At 37.2% G+C, this 22,407-nt stretch overlaps 1 protein-coding gene across 1 annotated transcript in view; it reads left to right on the forward strand.

Annotated features, from left to right (window-relative positions):
* The first annotated feature begins 3,813 nt into the window (after positions 1-3,813).
* Positions 3,814-22,407, forward strand: part of LOC134601662 (AF4/FMR2 family member 4-like) — a 43,020-nt gene continuing 24,426 nt past the window's right edge. The window contains exon 1 of the mRNA XM_063446179.1: positions 3,814-4,968. Within this exon, the coding sequence (XP_063302249.1) occupies positions 3,814-4,968 (1,155 nt within the window). The remainder of the gene's footprint in view (positions 4,969-22,407) is intronic.

Here is a 22,407-nt window from a genome sequence, read left to right on the forward strand (position 1 = left end):
GTTAAATAAGCTCAAGAACTATCTGTAAAAGTTCAGAAGCTCAGAAGACAACGATATCGATTCTGGGTAATAGTGAGAGCTTATTTAAAGGTGTACTCCCACTTTGAAAAGGGGAAGGAAAAGGAGAGAAAAAGAAAGGAAAAGAGGAGAAGGGCGAAAAAGGAAAAAAAATAAAAATAACAAAACTCAGAAAGAGCTCCATAATGGCTTCCAAGAAACAAATTAAAACCAGAGATAAAAAAGAGGACCCCCAGCCAACGAGATTATCGGGGTTTTTCTCACCTAATAGAGAAAAACAGGGATCTAAAGACAATGATATGCTATACCAAGACCAGCACACACAGACAATAAGCCTAAAAAGTGATGAACAGAAGAATTATGTATCTCAGGATTTCTTGGTGACAAAATTGGAAGAGCAAGTGGCAATGATAGCCAATCAGATCACCAATAGTATGAACACAATTAAAATAGAGATGGAGAGAATGAATATAAAACTAAGTTCTGCACTAGAAAAAATCACGATAATGGAAGATCAAATAAAGTGCTTGCAAACAGAGAATATCCAAACAGAAGATAAACTACAGCAAATGGACTCGAAGATTAGAAATTTGGAAGATCGCTCAAGGAGGTGCAATGTGCGCTTTAGAAATATTTCAGAATCTATAACTCAAGATCAATTAAAGGACTTTCTATTATCATTTTTTCAAGACGCTGGATTACAGAATGAAACTTCTGCACCCATTATAGAAAGAACACACAGATTAAGGAAACCTAATGAGGTTCGTCTCATTATCCAAGAGATGTTATTGTGTGCTTCTTTTCATACTCATGCAAACAACAACTGTTGAATCTGTTAAGGAACAAAGAAAATCTCCCTGAGAAATTTAAAGATATTACTACATATCAAGACCTCTCAATCCAAACTAGACGCTGGAGAAAAACCTTTCATCAAGCCTTAGAACCACTGAAGCAAAAAAAATATAAAATATAAATGGATACAGCCATCTAAAATAATTGTGTGGTGGGAAGAAAGATGGAGACCATTTACTTCAGCCAAAGACCTAGAGGACTGGACTAAAGCATGTTTGATCTCCAAAAGATAAATTAGTTAACTAAGAATTAAAGGACAAAGAAGAGAGAGGGGAGGGGGGGGAAAAGAAAGAGAAGGTTTTTTTTTTTTTAATTAATAGATGCTAATAACAGTATTTAAGTATAAACTAATAAGGTAGTGGTAATTATAGAATATAATAAAGCACAAGATGATGTAACACAATAGGGGTAATTAAGAGGTAATTAAGGCCTAATTGGGAAAATGGTCTTTACAGAAGTAAAGTAAAAGCTCCCCAGACGAAAAAGAGTCACAAAAATTTTGGTTTGAAGGAACTAGACTAAATATATCACTAAATGGTAAATTTAACCTGTAATGAGTGTGTTTTTAAAGATATAACGGCAGTAAGGCTGCTAGAATAATCAAATTAGGGTGTTATAGTACAGAATGGGCAAGGAATAGATAAATTGATTTAAGTATTCTTTATGGAGGGATAAAAAAAGGCTTGCTGTAGAAAAAGAATCAAATTACACTATACACAAGGTGGAAGCAATATGCATAAATTAGCACAATGAATATTTGCAAGGGTGAAATTGAAATAAGTATTCACTATGGAAGGGAAGATAAAAGGTGGTTGTAGAAAAAGAGATAAGTGATAAAGATTAACCCCTTAAGGACACATGACGTGTGTGACATGTCATGATTCCCTTTTATTCCAGAAGTTTGGTCCTTAAGGGGTTAAATAGTTTGCACAAATTAACACAATGGATAACTATAATACAAATAGTGAAATTATAATTCTAATTCTTTTCTTTTTTTTTTGTGCTTTCACTCTCTCCTCCCTCTTGGTCCCCCCCTTGGTCTGTGCCCTTGGACGCTACCTCATGGTCCTGCCTGATGCTTTTTTTTTAAGCACAAGTCTCGGAGTAATTGGTTACTCTCGAGACAGGGTCTATCCACAGGGGCCAGGTTACAGCCTTCTGTGAGATAGGGTTAGTTATGGGACTATATATAGATGTCCCTAGGTTTTGTCATGTCGTCTGTTGTATATTTGTGTTATCTGCGTGGTTTCAAAGTCAGGAGGGGGAAAGAGAGAAGGAGAAGAATAACATATGGTTAAGTTCATGTCTATAAATGCTCAGGGTCTGAACTCGGTGTACAAAAGATCCCTGTTACGTAACCAAATGATAAAAGATAAGATCAATATCTGTTTAGTGCAAGAGACTCACTGGAGACAAAATGAGAAACCAACGTGGGGGGGGAAGAAGTTCCCAATTATTATACACGCCTCTATGAAGGAAAAAAAAAAAAGAGGAGTTGCTCTGATAATTTCAGAAAGGGTAAAGTGGGAGACATTATATCAGGAATTAGATAAAGAAGGAAGATTTATGATATTAGTAGGTCTGATAAATGAAGTGAAATATACTATAGTTAATATATATTTACCCAATATAGCCCCAGTCTCCCAATTAAATAAAATATTAAATAAGGTAGACCAAATTAAAACAGGATTATACATAGTTGCAGGAGATTTTAATTGCATATTAGACCCATTAAAAGATAAAAAACTGATGAAAGGGAGTGTTATAAACAAAACAATAATAAAAAATGCTAGCTCATTAACTAATACCAAAAATAAATTTGATTTATTCGACGTTTGGCGCCTCCAAAATCCAGAAGTAAGGGATTATACCCATCTATCGAAAGTCCATTATACATACTCAAGAATCGATATGATATGGGGCAATTTACATATGGCGAATAATCTGGCTAAAATAAATATAGCAGAAAATGTATGGTCAGATCACAGTATGTACATATTTGTAATGAAAGATAACTTGACAACTAGAAATAATTCAACGTGGAAAATAAATAACTACCTGCTACACAATAAAAACTGTAAGACTAAGCTGGAGAGACTAATAAACTGTTTTTTTTAAGGAGAATGATCCTTCGGATACATCAAATTTAAATACTTGGTGCTCCTTTAAAGCAGTTGTGAGAGGTCACCTTATAAAACTAAACCATGAAGTTAAAACTAAAGAAAAAAGATTGGTGAAAGGCAACTTCTATTCTAAGTGACTCGGTCCCACTTAGTCGTTCTCTGGTCTCCGTTGCCGGCTGAATTTCAGGGAAGAACGATGGAGCAATAATGACACGCACACAGTTGCTTTCCAACGTACTTCAAATGTATTAGGGATAGACAGTTATATTTATACAGTATCGGATATGAACTTTGACTTACAAAAAATGCAATAAATGGTTACACAGGATACATGTTTTTTGCAACAAGCGGATATAGCTGATTTCGCACAAAATCCCTTGTGATCAAGCATGTGATTTATTTCACGTAACTATCAGATTTATTTTAGGTTGCGGATGCGTGTTTGTTATCGAAAGCAGAAGTTTAATATCAAAACATATCAAAACACAGAAGTCCAAGGACAGTCCAAGCTCAAAATAATCCTGCGGTTAGTCTGGTATTTAGCTATCGAGTAAATCATTATAAAGAGAATATATTAGCTGAATTTATAAGATGAGATTCATTAACCATTTATTGACTCTCTCTATCCCTTCAATTGGGAGATCTATATATTGAACTATATAAGCTTACAGAGGACAATAAAAAAGATCCTTCAATAGAGAAAGGTAGAAGATTAACAGAAGTTCAAAATAATATTGTACAGTGTTTGAATATTAAAACAATGAATAACATTAAAAAACTAAAGTTGAGATTTTATTGTAGAGGGAACAAAACAGATAAGATGTTAACAAATAAGCTGAGGAAACAACAGGCTAACGCTCAGATACTAAAGATTATATACAATAAAATAACTTATACAAACCCAAGAGATATCGGTAACTGTTTTAGAGAATATTATGGTGCATTATATAATATCCCAGATGAAGCCCCTATAAATAAGATTAAACAATATCTGACTAGTACAAAGCTATCGAAAATAGACCAGACTAAGACAGAGAGTTTAAATAAACAGATTACAGAGGAGGAGGTAAATCGGGCAATAATGAAAACTAAGAAACAGAAAACTCCCGGCCCAGATGGATTCTCTAATCTGTTCTTTCATACATTCAAATCTATCCTAAGTAAACAATTAGCAATAGCATTTAACAATGCGGTGCAAGAGGGAAGTTTCCCTGAAGAGATGACCAGAGCGAATATGCTCCCCATTTTGAAACAGGGAAAAGATCCAACTGTCATGGCCAGCTACCGCCCCATATCCTTAATCAATTCGGATGTAAAAATATTCTCATCCATCCTAGCAGAGCGTCTCAAGAGTATTATTAGAACTCTAATCCATAACGATCAGATTGGTTTTATACCAGACAGATGGGTGGGCTCTAATTCAAGGAGAATTATAGATATCATAGATAACGCCAATAAGAAACACATCCCCCTTATGACTTTAGCAGTTGACGCAGAAAAAGCTTTTGATAGGCTGAATTGGAAGTTTTTAGAAGCATCTCTAGAAGCATATGGAATAGATGGCTGGTTGTTAAGAGGCATTATGTCTTTATATAAAAACCCTTCAACTAGAATAGTAGGCCCAAATGTCTGCTCAGACTGGGTACATATAAGTAATGGGGTGAGACAAGGTTGCCCACTTTCACCTTTGTTATATATCCTTTCAATAGAATCTTTAGCGGAGAATATTCGGAACAACGAAGATATAAAAGGATATAAAATAAGAGATAAAGAATTTAAAATCAGCCTGTATGCGGATGATATTCTGCTATCAATTACTGATCCAACTAGTTCTTTAAACTATTTGATGGAGGAAGTCAGAAAGTACAGCCAGCTAGCCAACTATAAGTTAAATAATGAAAAAACAGTTGTGATGGGTATTGAATTAGATAAGAAATCAAGGGAAGAAATTAGTAAAAAATACGCATTCACATGGGTATCCCAGAAATTCGATTGTTTAGATATAGTTATCACTAAGAACATAGAGAGAATGATGGAAGAAAACTTTTTAAAATTATTAAAAAGTACAAATCTATTACTTAAAGATTGGAGAAATATGCAGATTACCTGGTGGGGCCGTATTAATGTTATTATATACCTTATATCAGTGATGGCGAACCTATGGCACGCGTGCCACAGGTGGCACGCCGGGCCCTCTCTGTGGGCACGCGGCCATAGGGTTGCCATCACTGCAGAGTAGGCGCCTGCCTGCCCGAAACTGCAGGCGCCTACTCTGCTTCCGTGTCGGCAGGACCGGAAGCAGGGGGGGAGGGATCGAGGAAGCAGCTCTCCTGTCCTCCCTCGAGCTGTGTGGAGCGTTGCCGCGCGTTACCATGGCAACGCTCCACACAGCATCGCGCGGGAGGACAGGAGAGCTGCAGGACCTGTCCTGTCCTGCATAACACCACCGGACCACCAGGGATGGCTGTGTTCCCCCCCTCCCCTTCACCAAAGGTAACAAGAAGGGAAGGGGGGATACTGATTTAATTACCTACCCCCCTTACCTACAGCACCCCCTACTCCCCTTACCAACAGACCCCTACCATAGCACCCCTACCCCCAGCACCCCTACTCCCACTACCCCCAGCACCCCTACTTCCACTACCCACAGCACCCATACCCCCCTTACCCACAGCATCCCTACTCCCAGCACCCCTACTCCCAGCACCCCTACTCCCAGCACCCCTACTCCCAGCACCCCTACTCCCACTACCCACAGCACCCCTACCCCAGCACCCCTACTCCCACTACCCACAGCACCCATACCCCCCTTACCCAGAGCATCCCTACCCCCAGCACCCCTACTCCCACTACCCCCAGCACCCCTACCCCCTTACCCCCAGCACCCCTACTTCCACTACCCACAGCACCCATACCCCCCTTACCCACAGCATCCCTACCCCCAGCACCCCTACTTCCACTACCCACAGCACCCCTACTCTCAGCACCCCTACTCCCAGCACCCCTACCCCAGCACCCCTACTCCCAGCACCCCTACTCCCACTACCCACAGCACCCATACCCCCCTTACCCACAGCATTCCTACCCCCAGCACCCCTACTCCCACTACCCACAGCACCCCTACTCCCCCTACACACAGCACCCCTACCCCCTTACCCACAGCACCCCTACCCACAGCACCCCTACCCCCTTACCCACAGCACCCCTACCCCCTTACCCCCAGCACCCCTACTTCCACTACCCACAGCACCCATACCCCCCTTACCCACAGCATCCCTACCCCCAGCACCCCTACTTCCCCTACTCTCAGCACCCCTACTCTCAGCACCCCTACCCCAGCACCCCTACTCCCACTACCCCCAGCACCCCTACTCCCACTACCCCCAGCACCCCTACTCCCACTACCCCCAGCACCCCTACTCCCACTACCCACAGCACCCATACCCCCCTTACCCACAGCATCCCTACCCCCAGCACCCCTACTCCCACTACCCACAGCACCCCTACTCCCACTACCCACAGCACCCCTACCTCCCTTACCCCCAGCACCCCTACTCCCCCTACACACAGCACCCCTACCCCCCTTACCCCCAGCACCCCTACCCCCTTACCCCCAGCACCCCTACCCCCTTACCCACAGCACCACTACCCCCAGCACCCCTACCCCACTTACCCCCAGCACCCCTACCCCACTTACCCACAGCATCCCTACTCCCAGCACCCCTACTCCCAGCACCCCTACTCCCAGCACCCCTACTCCCAGCACCCCTACTCCCACTACCCACAGCACCCCTACCCCAGCACCCCTACTCCCACTACCCACAGCACCCATACCCCCCTTACCCAGAGCATCCCTACCCCCAGCACCCCTACTCCCACTACCCCCAGCACCCCTACCCCCTTACCCCCAGCACCCCTACTTCCACTACCCACAGCACCCATACCCCCCTTACCCACAGCATCCCTACCCCCAGCACCCCTACTTCCACTACCCACAGCACCCCTACTCTCAGCACCCCTACTCCCAGCACCCCTACCCCAGCACCCCTACTCCCAGCACCCCTACTCCCACTACCCACAGCACCCATACCCCCCTTACCCACAGCATTCCTACCCCCAGCACCCCTACTCCCACTACCCACAGCACCCCTACTCCCCCTACACACAGCACCCCTACCCCCTTACCCACAGCACCCCTACCCACAGCACCCCTACCCCCTTACCCACAGCACCCCTACCCCCTTACCCCCAGCACCCCTACTTCCACTACCCACAGCACCCATACCCCCCTTACCCACAGCATCCCTACCCCCAGCACCCCTACTTCCCCTACTCTCAGCACCCCTACTCTCAGCACCCCTACCCCAGCACCCCTACTCCCACTACCCCCAGCACCCCTACTCCCACTACCCCCAGCACCCCTACTCCCACTACCCCCAGCACCCCTACTCCCACTACCCACAGCACCCATACCCCCCTTACCCACAGCATCCCTACCCCCAGCACCCCTACTCCCACTACCCACAGCACCCCTACTCCCACTACCCACAGCACCCCTACCTCCCTTACCCCCAGCACCCCTACTCCCCCTACACACAGCACCCCTACCCCCCTTACCCCCAGCACCCCTACCCCCTTACCCCCAGCACCCCTACCCCCTTACCCACAGCACCACTACCCCCAGCACCCCTACCCCACTTACCCCCAGCACCCCTACCCCACTTACCCACAGCACCCCTACCCCCCCTACCCCCCCACCCCTACACACAGCACCCCTACCCCCCCACCCCTACACACAGCACCCCCACCCCCTACACACAGCACCCCTACCCACAGCAGCCCCACAAACACAGCACCCTTTCCTCCCCCCACACACAGCACCCTTTCCTCCCCCCACACACAGCACCCTTTCCTCCCCCCACACACAGCACCCTTTCCTCCCCCCACACACAGCACCCTTTCCTCCCCCCACACACAGCACCCTTTCCTCCCCCCACACACAGCACCCTTTCCTCCCCCCACACACAGCACCCTTTCCTCCCCCCACACACAGCACCCTTTCCTCCCCCCACACACAGCACCCTTTCCTCCCCCCACACACAGCACCCTTTCCTCCCCCCACACACAGCACCCTTTCCTCCCCCCACACACAGCACCCCTCCCCCCACACACACACAGCACCCCACCCCCCCCCCCACACACAGCACCCCCACCCCCCCCCACACACAGCACCCCCACCCCCCCCCCACACACAGCACCCCCACCCCCCCCCCCACACACACAGCACCCCACCCCCCCCCCCACACACAGCACCCCACCCCCCCCACACACAACATTACACACAGACACATATACTGCATTGAGGGGTGCAGTGTATGTGTGTGTTCAGCAGTCTTTATGTATTCAGCAGTGTGTGTGTGTGTGTGTGTATTCAGCAGACTGCGTGCGTGTATTCAGCAGACTGCGTACTCAGCAGTGTGCGTGTATTTAGCGGACTGTGTGTGTATTTAGCAGTCTGTCTATGTCTCGGTGTGTGAATGTGTTCAGCAGTCTGTGTGTATGTATTGCATTTGTTGGAGATACTAATATAAGCTTAATTTATATCATTATTTAAAATTTGTATAATTTAACTCTATGTTGTGTTCTTCTTTTAAAACAAAAGTTGTTAACTGTACGAGTAGTTTTTTCTAAACGTAAACCTCAGTATTCAGGTTTAATTGTCGTGTTGGCACTTTGAGGGAAAAAAAGTTGGCATGTATTGCAGTTTGGGCACTCGGGCTCAAAAAGGTTCGCCATCACTGCCTTATATAATTCCTAAGTGGAATTATGTATTGCAAATGATTCCTCTTAAGATCCCAGAAAGCTGGTTGACGTTACTACAAAATAACTTAGAAAATGTCATCAATAAAGGCAAGAAAAATAGAATTAATAGAAATATTCTCTCACTGAAAACCGAGGAAGGGGGACTAAATTTCCCCAATATAAGAGTTATGTATTGGGCAAATGTGATCACCCATATGTATAGATCCCAACTAGTGGGTGCCAAAGAGGAAAGCTGGTTCAATATCGAAATGGAAGATCTGGGACTAAAAAACCCTGAGGGTTTGATATGGAACACGAAAAGGATAGATAAAATGGGGATTGATATTAAAAATAACACGATCTGGGCCCAAATGTTGCCTGTATGGGAGGAAATCAAAAAGAAATTAGATTTGAAGGGTACAATAATGGAATCGGCAAACCTGAGGATTATAGAAGCCAATATGACAGATTTGTCCTTAGAGACCTGGAGAGTACAAGGAATAAATAAAGTGTCACAGATACTATCTCCAGACAAAATAATGTCTTTTGGTTCTATTATACAAAAATATCACCTCCCCCAAAGAGAGAGCTTTAACTACTTGAGGCTTAAATACTTTTTGCAGAAACATCTTAGTAGAAAGCTTGGAAAATCGTCCACTATGCTGAAATTAATATTCTCAAATCAGGTCATACCTAAAGTATTGGCTAAAGAGATAGAGGTAATTAGAAATATCAAAGTAGTATCGAGCTTTCCCCAGAAGAATAAATGGGAAAAAGATTTAAATTGTATTCTAGAATTTCAAGAGTGGTGTAAAGCTATAAATAATACTCGTAGCCAGGTCCAATGTTTAAATCTACTGGAGACCTACTACAAGGTGATTTATAGATGGTACTTAGTTCCGAGTAAATTATCTCAGATATATCCAGGAGTTACCTCAAGATGTTGGCGATGTGATAAAGAGGTTGGATCATTTCTCCACATCTGGTGGAGCTGCCCAAATATTCAGTTTTCAATAGTGAGATTGATAAGCTTTATTAAAGGCATAACTGGAATAGAACTAGAAACGAAACCAGAGGTAGTGCTGTTACATATGCATTGGCCGAATATGTCCTATTCGGTAAGGAGTTTTATAATTCATTGTTGTATCGCATTTAAAATTGTGTTAGCACGGAATTGGAGATCTAATCAGATTCTGCCTTGGGATGCTATTAAAACTCAAATCAATCTTCAGGCGAGGATGGAAAGAGATTTAAGCATACCATATCTGAATTCCCCAAAAAGATTTGACCTATGGCAATGCTGGGTAAATGAATTGGAAACTACTTGCTGAATTAAGGGGAGTACAGAGATTTGCTATTATCTAAGTAGTTATAGGCCTGAGCTTAGACAGCACTCCCCCCCCCTTGGCTTGCCCCCGCAGATAACGATGTATTATGTACTGTGTCTGTTTACTGAGAAATAAGATTGTTTTGTATTTAACGGATTATATTATTATGTAATACAGACCATGTCCTGTTTGTTGGTTTTTGTATTTATGTCAAAAAAAGAATAAAAGAATTTATACTAAAAAAAAAAAAAAAAAAAAATTCCTGAGGAATCAAAATTCTTGATTTCATGCACAATACATTTTTAAAACTATTTATTTTAAGAAAACGTTAAATCTGCCATAGAGAGAGTTTTTTAATTTAATATAAATGCTTTCAGCAGTTTAGAAGATGTCATGAGTACATGATGGCCTGCATTTAAAAGGGCATTGACAAATGATATGTCTACACGTTCTTTTTGCTGTGGTAAATAATTAAATCAAACAATGAAATCCAAAATAAGATAACGCTAAAGTTTGAGACATTTGAAGCAGTAAGAAAAATTACTCTCTTTTTTTAAAAATCCTATGATTGTGCATCTTCAATGTACTTTACATGATAAACCTCACATTTTCTTTTTATGATTTTTGGGCTTTTCATTGTTTGATTTTGTCGGAGACCAGGTTAAAGCTCCATTCATTTTTAATATGTAAAGATTAAAAACGTACATATAAATAAATGCTGATCAAGAACTGTTGCAGCTTATTATGTAATAAATTCCTATTTTTTTCAAATAAATTTGTGTTTCGGGATGTATGTGTGGCTGCCTGTGGTATTGAATGTGAGGGTTTATGAGTGTTGTGTTTGTGGGGACTGTGTGTCTGTTTGAAAGAGGGCGAGGTATCTTCTGCAGCTCTGGGTATAGCTAGCAGTGTGGGTGGCTTTCATGGGATCTAGTGGGGCCAGGGCTGGCATGGTACAGGTCAATTGCATGAGCTGCGATAGTTGCTGGGCTGCTCTGTTCAAGTGTGGATTCCCATTCACAAGAGAAAGTAATCTGAGCTGCAAGATACATGAATTGCAATCAAGAGCTGCAATACATGAATTGAGGATTGCCCCTCAACACCTGCAATCACTACTCAGTTTTCACGGGCAGAAATCTGAAGTCCCACTGGGACTCCTGATAGGCCAGAGCCTGTTTGACTCTAGCAGCCTTGAGTGCTGTGAAAAGGCACCGCGAGTGATAGGTTGCTGACCCCTGATCTAAGCATTAAGCGTGTTTTTTTATAATAATCCAAACCTATTTTTATTTTATAGTTTTTATTGTGTGTGGCTGTCCTGCCTTAGCAAGAGCATATTATGTAATTAAATTTAGTTCTCATGGAGTGCATGAGTGTCATATGCCAATGTTCAGCAAGGAATGCCAGAGTGTGCATGTGCTTGTATGGCATTTGCTCCCAGAGTATCATAAAACAATGTAGTCACCCTAGACACAGAAGTGAAGTGAATTTATACATACCTCTGCTGCTTCACTCACCCCATAAAATGTCTCAGTTGTGTTCACTAGGGAGAGGGAATAAGAAATATTCATATTACTCATATTCATATTTGTATTGGAAAGATTTTAAATAAAAAAATCTATTGATATCAGTGATATAATTTGTGAATTAATGTTAAATGATATGAAATACCAAAAGTGGCAGGAAAAGCTTACATGATCCTCAGTTAAATTAATTTTATCAGGCCATCTCAAATCAAGTAAAATAGTCAATTGAAATATTTGAGATAGCTGGAACATATAATACACAACAGGTGTAAAGTAAATGATGCCTAAACATAATAATCTTTAGTTAGAAGTCAGTATAGAGAAATTTGAATTCATATTTAAGCATTGAAAAGACATTTATATTTAGGCGTAACTAACCTTTTAAATATGCAGTGAAATGGCATGCCAGTTCATCCAGCCGGCAGGACGAGATGAAATGAGGACGTCCTCGCGTAGTGGTATGGCAGGGTCTGGGAGACAAGCGCCCGAAACATGCAGAGTTTCGCTGCATAGCTGCAGCGTACAATAAAGCCTGAAGTAAGCGGAGCTTTGTCAAGTGGCTACGGCGTTTACGAAAAGTATTTGTGGACCCTCACTGGGAAATAGCCGCAAGTGGTAGCAGCAACCTGCAACAAAAGGTACCAAGTAACGCCAGTTGAAGTAAAAGAGAAATGACACCAAAAAAGAGCAAATATACCTTTCCACCTCCTCCTTTTTTCTTAATATGTTTGTAGCAGATGGTACCAGGGCTGTCCTAAAAGACTGTAATAATATTGCAATTTGTGTGTTATTTCTGTTTCTATGGTTAAAATGTATGTGGGATTCGTATGATTGTTTGGTAGTTTCCATCTGTACTCCATACGAATGTAAACTACCAAACCCATAGACCACCCAGAGAGAAGTGTGTACCTTATTAAGCGTGGCGGTGCCCATCTTCCGCACGAAAATCTCAGCGGTGTTTGGTCGTCGAGTGTCTGGAACTCAAATCGGACACTCGATTACCCGAACACCGCTGAGACCTCCAGGGCTCCGTAACTCCCAAACTGGAAGGCTAATCAGCCTACCGTTCGGTAGGTTCAAAGTACCGATCAAGGGGATTCATACGAATACAAGATTAATCGTGGATGGCAGTATTTTATGTGTTTTACTTCCCGAATGAAGACCGACCGCAGGGCCAAAACCCATGGAACCCTTTTCGGATACCACCTCATCGGATACCACCTCATGTGCGGTCGGTCAAATTACACCCTCCACCTAATTCTCGAACCCCTGGTCCGATCTGGGTGAATTTTTAATATGTTAGTCACCCAGATCAGGGCTACCACAGGGTACCCACAGTATTATTATTACTACTTGTTTTAGGGTACATTCAGAACTTGGGGAAAACTACAGTATGTATAATGGGATTAAGTGTCATACTGAGGGGAGGAGATGTGTGGGAGGTAACGGTTTCACTATTGGATACTAAACTAATTACTGTGAATCCCTCCCTTGCATGGGAGAATGCTTTATAAGGAGACTGTGTGGATTAAAAGTCAGTTCTGCTCCTGATGCTGTGTGTCGTCCAGTCATTGGGATCTGTATGGGGATATTCGTGGATTACTTTGTTTGCTGGAATTATTGCTTCATGGTGTTTTTACTACTTGTTCCTGAGCCTCACTGGGATCTTTAGTGGAGTTAACTTGTGGAATACCAGGCCTCCGCTACAATGTTTAATAACTATATAATGCAAAAAGTAACATGAATCACTGAATTATAGAATTTAAATTGATCACATTGTTATGTTTGTATGGCTCCCAGGCACACCAACTCTTATAAATATTCTAATTGAGAAAGGTTATTGTCTTTGTTTTTGGTTGATTTGCATTAAGCCATTTTTATTGGATAGGCTATTACATACCTCACTATAAAAGTCCACATTCTATGAAATCTCACAAATTGTACTTAAACCTGTAGAGGACAGTTCAATCTTGTTTTGTGACCAAGAGCAATCTTTGAATTCATACAGCAGTGTGTTTTGTGATTTTTGTGGCTTGACATGGCTGCTGTCCTGAATTTCTGTTTTCATGAGGTAATATATTTTTGTTTATAGATTTCTGCTTTATTTTAGTAGCTTTAATGTCTTCTATAACAATGTTGTTTTTTTCCATAATCTTCATAGCTTTATGAATTCACAATTACCACTTGTAGTACAAATTGTGTTTATATTGGTCTGCATGATCCAATATAATGGGATCTTTTAATTGTACAGTAAGATTAAGTAAAAAATTTAAAATCCTGATATCCACAATTGAATATAGCAGAAACGAAAGAAGAGGGAATAAGACAGACAGATTTGGTATAATTAATCAATAAATAGATGAATAACTTAGTTTAAAAACTGGAAAAGTTAAGATTAAGTGCTTGTATTCCCCATTTTACAAGGAAAATATAACTTCCCTAAATATTTTTAAAGTTTTATAAAGTATTTGTTTTCCTATTGTGAACTTAATTTCAGCCATCTCCTCAATCACATTATATTTTAATATAATTTAACTATTTAAGAAATAAAAAAAAAAACAAATTTACATTACAAAGAAATTGCTAACTGTTCTCGGTTTCATATTGCGTTTTAGTGTACCTGGAATGCAGAGAAAAATAACTTAATCCCATTATATATTAAACTGTTATTGTAAACTTCCAACTTAATTTTTGCAATTGATTTGAATTTAAATTGATCACATTGTTATGTTTGTATGGCTCCCAGGCACACCAACTCTTATAAATATTCTAATTGAGAAAGGTTATTGTCTTTGTTTTTGGTTGATTTGCATTAAGCCATTTTTATTGGATAGGCTATTACATACCTCACTATAAAAGTCCACATTCTATGAAATCTCACAAATTGTACTTAAACCTGTAGAGGACAGTTCAATCTTGTTTTGTGACCAAGAGCAATCTTTGAATTCATACAGCAGTGTGTTTTGTGATTTTTGTGGCTTGACATGGCTGCTGTCCTGAATTTCTGTTTTCATGATGTAATATATGTTTGTTTATAGATTTCTGCTTTATTTTAATAGCTTTAATGTCTTCTATAACAATGTTGTTTTTTTCCATAATCTTCATAGCTTTATGAATTCACAATTACCACTTGTAGTACAAATTGTGTTTATATTGGTCTGCATGATCCAATATAATGGGATATTTTAATTGTACAGTAAGATTAAGTAAAAAATGTAAAATCCTGATATCCACAATTGAATATAGCAGAAACGAAAGAAGAGGGAATAAGACAGACAGATTTGGTATAATTAATCAATAAATAGATGAATAACTTAGTTTAAAACCTGGAAAAGTTAAGATTAAGTGCTTGTATTCCCCATTTTACAAGGAAAATATAACTTCCCTAAATATTTTTAAAGTTTTATAAAGTATTTGTTTTCCTATTGTGAACTTAAATTTCAGCCATCTCCTCAATTACATTATATTTTAATATAATTTAACTATTTTAGAAATAAAAAAACAAACAAATTTACATTACAAAGAAATTGCTAACTGTTCTCAGTTTCATATTGTGTTTTGGTGTACCTGGAATGCAGAGAAAAATAACTTAATCCCATTATATATTAAACTATTATTGTAACCTCCCAACTTAATTTTTGCAATTGATTTGAATTTAAATTGATCACATTGTTATGTTTGTATGGCTCCCAGGCACACCAACTCTTATAAATATTCTAATTGAGAAAGGTTATTGTCTTTGTTTTTGGTTGATTTGCATTAAGCCATTTTTATTGGATAGGCTATTACATACCTCACTATAAAAGTCCACATTCTATGAAATCTCACAAATTGTACTTAAACCTGTAGAGGACAGTTCAATCTTGTTTTGTGACCTAGAGCAATCTTTGAATTCATACAGCATTGTGTTTTGTGATTTTTGTGGCTTGACATGGCTGCTGTCCTGAATTTCTGTTTTCATGAGGTAATATATGTTTGTTTATAGATTTCTGCTTTATTTTAGTAGCTTTAATGTCTTCTATAACAATGTTGTTTTTTTCCATAATCTTCATAGCTTTATGAATTCACAATTACCACTTGTAGTACAAATTGTGTTTATATTGGTCTGCATGATCCAATATAATGGGATCTTTTAATTGTACAGTAAGATTAAGTTAAAAATTTAAAATCCTGATATCCACAATTGAATATAGCAGAAACGAAAGAAGAGGGAATAAGACAGACAGATTTGGTATAATTAATCAATAAATAGATGAATAACGTAGTTTAAAAACTGGAAAAGTTAAGATTAAGTGCTTGTATTCCCCATTTTACAAGAAAAATATAACTTCCCTAAATATTTTTAAAGTTTTATAAAGTATTTGTTTTCCGATTGTAAACTTAAATTCCAGCCATCTCCTCAATTACATTATACTTTAATATAATTTAACTATTTTAGAAATAAAAAAACAAACAAATTTACATTACAAAGAAATTGCTAACTGTTCTCAGTTTCATATTGTGTTTTGGTGTACCTGTAATGCAGAGAACAGTAACTTAATCCCATTATATATTAAACTATTATTGTAACCTCCCAACTCAATTTTTGCAATTGATTTGAATTTAAATTGATCACATTGTTATGTTTGTATGGCTCCCAGGCACACCAACTCTTATAAATATTCTAATTGAGAAAGGTTATTGTCTTTGTTTTTGGTTGATTTGCATTAAGCCATTTTTATTGGATAGGCTATTACATACCTCACTATAAAAGTCCACATTCTATGAAATCTCACAAATTGTACTTAAACCTGTAGAGGACAGTTCAATCTTGTTTTGTGACCAAGAGCAATCTTTGAATTCATACAGCAGTGTGTTTTGTGATTTTTGTGGCTTGACATGGCTGCTGTCCTGAATTTCTGTTTTCATGAGGTAATATATTTTTGTTAATAGATTTCTGCTTTATTTTAGTAGCTTTAATGTCTTCTATAACAATGTTGTTTTTTTCCATAATCTTCATAGCTTTATGAATTCACAATTACCACTTGTAGTACAAACTGTGTTTATATTGGTGTGCATGATCCTATATAATGGGATCTTTTAATTGTACAGTCAGATTAAGAACTTGCATTCCCCATTTTAGAAGGAAAATACAACTTCCCTAAATATGTCTAAAGTTTTATATAGTAATTGTTTTCACATTTTGAACTTAAATTCCAGCCATCTCCCCAATCACATTATATTTGAAGGCAATTTGTTTCTTTTAGAAACATACAAATATTCAATATTGGGTTTTGTCAACCTGGAATGGAGAGGAAAATAACTTAAGCCCATTACATATTAAACTTTTATTGTAACCTTCCAACTTAATTTTTGAAATAGATATGAATTAAAATTGATTATATTGTTAGTGTTTTCATGGCTTGCAGGCATACTAACTCCTACAAATATTCTAATTGAGGAAGGTGATTGTCTTTGGTTGATTTATCTTAAGCAATTTTTAATGGATAGGCTACTACATACCTGACCATAAAAGTCCACATTTTATGAAATCTCACAAATTGAACCTAAACCTGTAGAGGACAGTTCAGTCTTGTTTTCTGAACAGGTGCAGTCTTTGATTTCAAACAGCAGTGTGTTTTTTGATGCTTGTGGCTTTACACATTGTGAACTTAAATTCCAGTCATCTCCTCCATCACATTATATTTGAATATAATTTAATTATTTTAGAAACAAAATCTTTACAAATTTCCACTATAAAGAAAGTTCTAACTGTTCTCAGTTTCATTTTGTGTTTTGGTCTACCTGGAATTCTGTGAAAAATAAATGATTCCACTATATATTATACCTTCATTGTCACCTTACAACTTAATTTTTGCAATTGATATGAATTTAAAATGATCACATTGTTAGTGTTTTTATTGCTCACAGGCACACCAACTCCAAAATATACTCTAATTGAGGAAAGTTATTGTCTTTGTTTTTGGTTGATTTGCATTTAGAAATTTTTAATCGGTAGGCTACTACATACTTAACTATAAAAGTCCATATTCTATGAAATCTCTCAAATTCTACTTAAACCTTTAGAGGACAGTTAAGTCTTGTTTTGTAACCAAGTGCATTCTTTGACTTCATACAGCAGTGTGTTTTGTCATTTTTGTGGCTTGACATGGCTGCTGTCCTGAATTTCTGTTTTCATGATGTAATATATGTTTGTTTATAGATTTCTGCTTTATTTTAATAGCTTTAATGTCTTCTATAACAATGTTGTTTTTTTCCATAATCTTCATAACTTTATGAATTCACAATTACCACTTGTAGTACAAATTGTGTTTATATTGGTCTGCATGATCCAATATAATGGGATCTTTTAATTGTACAGTAAGATTAAGTAAAAAATTTAAAATCCTGATATCCACAATTGAATATAGCAGAAACGAAAGAAGAGGGAATAAGACAGACAGATTTGGTATAATTAATCAATAAATAGATGAATAACTTAGTTTAAAAACTGGAAAAGTTAAGATTAAGTGCTTGTATTCCCCATTTTACAAGGAAAATATAACTTCCCTAAATATTTTTAAAGTTTTATAAAGTATTTGTTTTCCTATTGTGAACTTAATTTCAGCCATCTCCTCAATCACATTATATTTTAATATAATTTAACTATTTAAGAAATAAAAAAAAAAACAAATTTACATTACAAAGAAATTGCTAACTGTTCTCGGTTTCATATTGCGTTTTAGTGTACCTGGAATGCAGAGAAAAATAACTTAATCCCATTATATATTAAACTGTTATTGTAAACTTCCAACTTAATTTTTGCAATTGATTTGAATTTAAATTGATCACATTGTTATGTTTGTATGGCTCCCAGGCACACCAACTCTTATAAATATTCTAATTGAGAAAGGTTATTGTCTTTGTTTTTGGTTGATTTGCATTAAGCCATTTTTATTGGATAGGCTATTACATACCTCACTATAAAAGTCCACATTCTATGAAATCTCACAAATTGTACTTAAACCTGTAGAGGACAGTTCAATCTTGTTTTGTGACCAAGAGCAATCTTTGAATTCATACAGCAGTGTGTTTTGTGATTTTTGTGGCTTGACATGGCTGCTGTCCTGAATTTCTGTTTTCATGATGTAATATATGTTTGTTTATAGATTTCTGCTTTATTTTAATAGCTTTAATGTCTTCTATAACAATGTTGTTTTTTTCCATAATCTTCATAGCTTTATGAATTCACAATTACCACTTGTAGTACAAATTGTGTTTATATTTGTCTGCATGATCCAATATAATGGGATATTTTAATTGTACAGTAAGATTAAGTAAAAAATGTAAAATCCTGATATCCACAATTGAATATAGCAGAAACGAAAGAAGAGGGAATAAGACAGACAGATTTGGTATAATTAATCAATAAATAGATGAATAACTTAGTTTAAAACCTGGAAAAGTTAAGATTAAGTGCTTGTATTCCCCATTTTACAAGGAAAATATAACTTCCCTAAATATTTTTAAAGTTTTATAAAGTATTTGTTTTCCTATTGTGAACTTAAATTTCAGCCATCTCCTCAATTACATTATATTTTAATATAATTTAACTATTTTAGAAATAAAAAAACAAACAAATTTACATTACAAAGAAATTGCTAACTGTTCTCAGTTTCATATTGTGTTTTGGTGTACCTGGAATGCAGAGAAAAATAACTTAATCCCATTATATATTAAACTATTATTGTAACCTCCCAACTTAATTTTTGCAATTGATTTGAATTTAAATTGATCACATTGTTATGTTTGTATGGCTCCCAGGCACACCAACTCTTATAAATATTCTAATTGAGAAAGGTTATTGTCTTTGTTTTTGGTTGATTTGCATTAAGCCATTTTTATTGGATAGGCTATTACATACCTCACTATAAAAGTCCACATTCTATGAAATCTCACAAATTGTACTTAAACCTGTAGAGGACAGTTCAATCTTGTTTTGTGACCTAGAGCAATCTTTGAATTCATACAGCATTGTGTTTTGTGATTTTTGTGGCTTGACATGGCTGCTGTCCTGAATTTCTGTTTTCATGAGGTAATATATGTTTGTTTATAGATTTCTGCTTTATTTTAGTAGCTTTAATGTCTTCTATAACAATGTTGTTTTTTTCCATAATCTTCATAGCTTTATGAATTCACAATTACCACTTGTAGTACAAATTGTGTTTATATTGGTCTGCATGATCCAATATAATGGGATCTTTTAATTGTACAGTAAGATTAAGTTAAAAATTTAAAATCCTGATATCCACAATTGAATATAGCAGAAACGAAAGAAGAGGGAATAAGACAGACAGATTTGGTATAATTAATCAATAAATAGATGAATAACGTAGTTTAAAAACTGGAAAAGTTAAGATTAAGTGCTTGTATTCCCCATTTTACAAGAAAAATATAACTTCCCTAAATATTTTTAAAGTTTTATAAAGTATTTGTTTTCCGATTGTAAACTTAAATTCCAGCCATCTCCTCAATTACATTATACTTTAATATAATTTAACTATTTTAGAAATAAAAAAACAAACAAATTTACATTACAAAGAAATTGCTAACTGTTCTCAGTTTCATATTGTGTTTTGGTGTACCTGTAATGCAGAGAACAGTAACTTAATCCCATTATATATTAAACTATTATTGTAACCTCCCAACTCAATTTTTGCAATTGATTTGAATTTAAATTGATCACATTGTTATGTTTGTATGGCTCCCAGGCACACCAACTCTTATAAATATTCTAATTGAGAAAGGTTATTGTCTTTGTTTTTGGTTGATTTGCATTAAGCCATTTTTATTGGATAGGCTATTACATACCTCACTATAAAAGTCCACATTCTATGAAATCTCACAAATTGTACTTAAACCTGTAGAGGACAGTTCAATCTTGTTTTGTGACCAAGAGCAATCTTTGAATTCATACAGCAGTGTGTTTTGTGATTTTTGTGGCTTGACATGGCTGCTGTCCTGAATTTCTGTTTTCATGAGGTAATATATTTTTGTTAATAGATTTCTGCTTTATTTTAGTAGCTTTAATGTCTTCTATAACAATGTTGTTTTTTTCCATAATCTTCATAGCTTTATGAATTCACAATTACCACTTGTAGTACAAACTGTGTTTATATTGGTGTGCATGATCCTATATAATGGGATCTTTTAATTGTACAGTCAGATTAAGAACTTGCATTCCCCATTTTAGAAGGAAAATACAACTTCCCTAAATATGTCTAAAGTTTTATATAGTAATTGTTTTCACATTTTGAACTTAAATTCCAGCCATCTCCCCAATCACATTATATTTGAAGGCAATTTGTTTCTTTTAGAAACATACAAATATTCAATATTGGGTTTTGTCAACCTGGAATGGAGAGGAAAATAACTTAAGCCCATTACATATTAAACTTTTATTGTAACCTTCCAACTTAATTTTTGAAATAGATATGAATTAAAATGTATTATATTGTTAGTGTTTTCATGGCTTGCAGGCATACTAACTCCTACAAATATTCTAATTGAGGAAGGTGATTGTCTTTGGTTGATTTATCTTAAGCAATTTTTAATGGATAGGCTACTACATACCTGACCATAAAAGTCCACATTTTATGAAATCTCACAAATTGAACCTAAACCTGTAGAGGACAGTTCAGTCTTGTTTTCTGAACAGGTGCAGTCTTTGATTTCAAACAGCAGTGTGTTTTTTGATTCTTGTGGCTTTACACATTGTGAACTTAAATTCCAGTCATCTCCTCCATCACATTATATTTGAATATAATTTAATTATTTTAGAAACAAAATCTTTACAAATTTCCACTATAAAGAAAGTTCTAACTGTTCTCAGTTTCATTTTGTGTTTTGGTCTACCTGGAATTCTGTGAAAAATAAATGATTCCACTATATATTATACCTTCATTGTCACCTTACAACTTAATTTTTGCAATTGATATGAATTTAAAATGATCACATTGTTAGTGTTTTTATTGCTCACAGGCACACCAACTCCAAAATATACTCTAATTGAGGAAAGTTATTGTCTTTGTTTTTGGTTGATTTGCATTTAGAAATTTTTAATCGGTAGGCTACTACATACTTAACTATAAAAGTCCATATTCTATGAAATCTCTCAAATTCTACTTAAACCTTTAGAGGACAGTTAAGTCTTGTTTTGTAACCAAGTGCATTCTTTGACTTCATACAGCAGTGTGTTTTGTCATTTTTGTGGCTTGACATGGCTGCTGTCCTGAATTTCTGTTTTCATGATGTAATATATGTTTGTTTATAGATTTCTGCTTTATTTTAATAGCTTTAATGTCTTCTATAACAATGTTGTTTTTTTTCCATAATCTTCATAACTTTATGAATTCACAATTACCACTTGTAGTACAAATTGTGTTTATATTGGTCTGCATGATCCAATATAATGGGATCTTTTAATTGTACAGTAAGATTAAGTAAAAAATTTAAAATCCTGATATCCACAATTGAATATAGCAGAAACGAAAGAAGAGGGAATAAGACAGACAGATTTGGTATAATTAATCAATAAATAGATGAATAACTTAGTTTAAAAACTGGAAAAGTTAAGATTAAGTGCTTGTATTCCCCATTTTACAAGGAAAATATAACTTCCCTAAATATTTTTAAAGTTTTATAAAGTATTTGTTTTCCTATTGTGAACTTAATTTCAGCCATCTCCTCAATCACATTATATTTTAATATAATTTAACTATT

The sequence above is a fragment of the Pelobates fuscus genome, chromosome 3 (genome assembly GCF_036172605.1).
Source record: "Pelobates fuscus isolate aPelFus1 chromosome 3, aPelFus1.pri, whole genome shotgun sequence".
Lineage (NCBI taxonomy): Eukaryota > Metazoa > Chordata > Amphibia > Anura > Pelobatidae > Pelobates > Pelobates fuscus.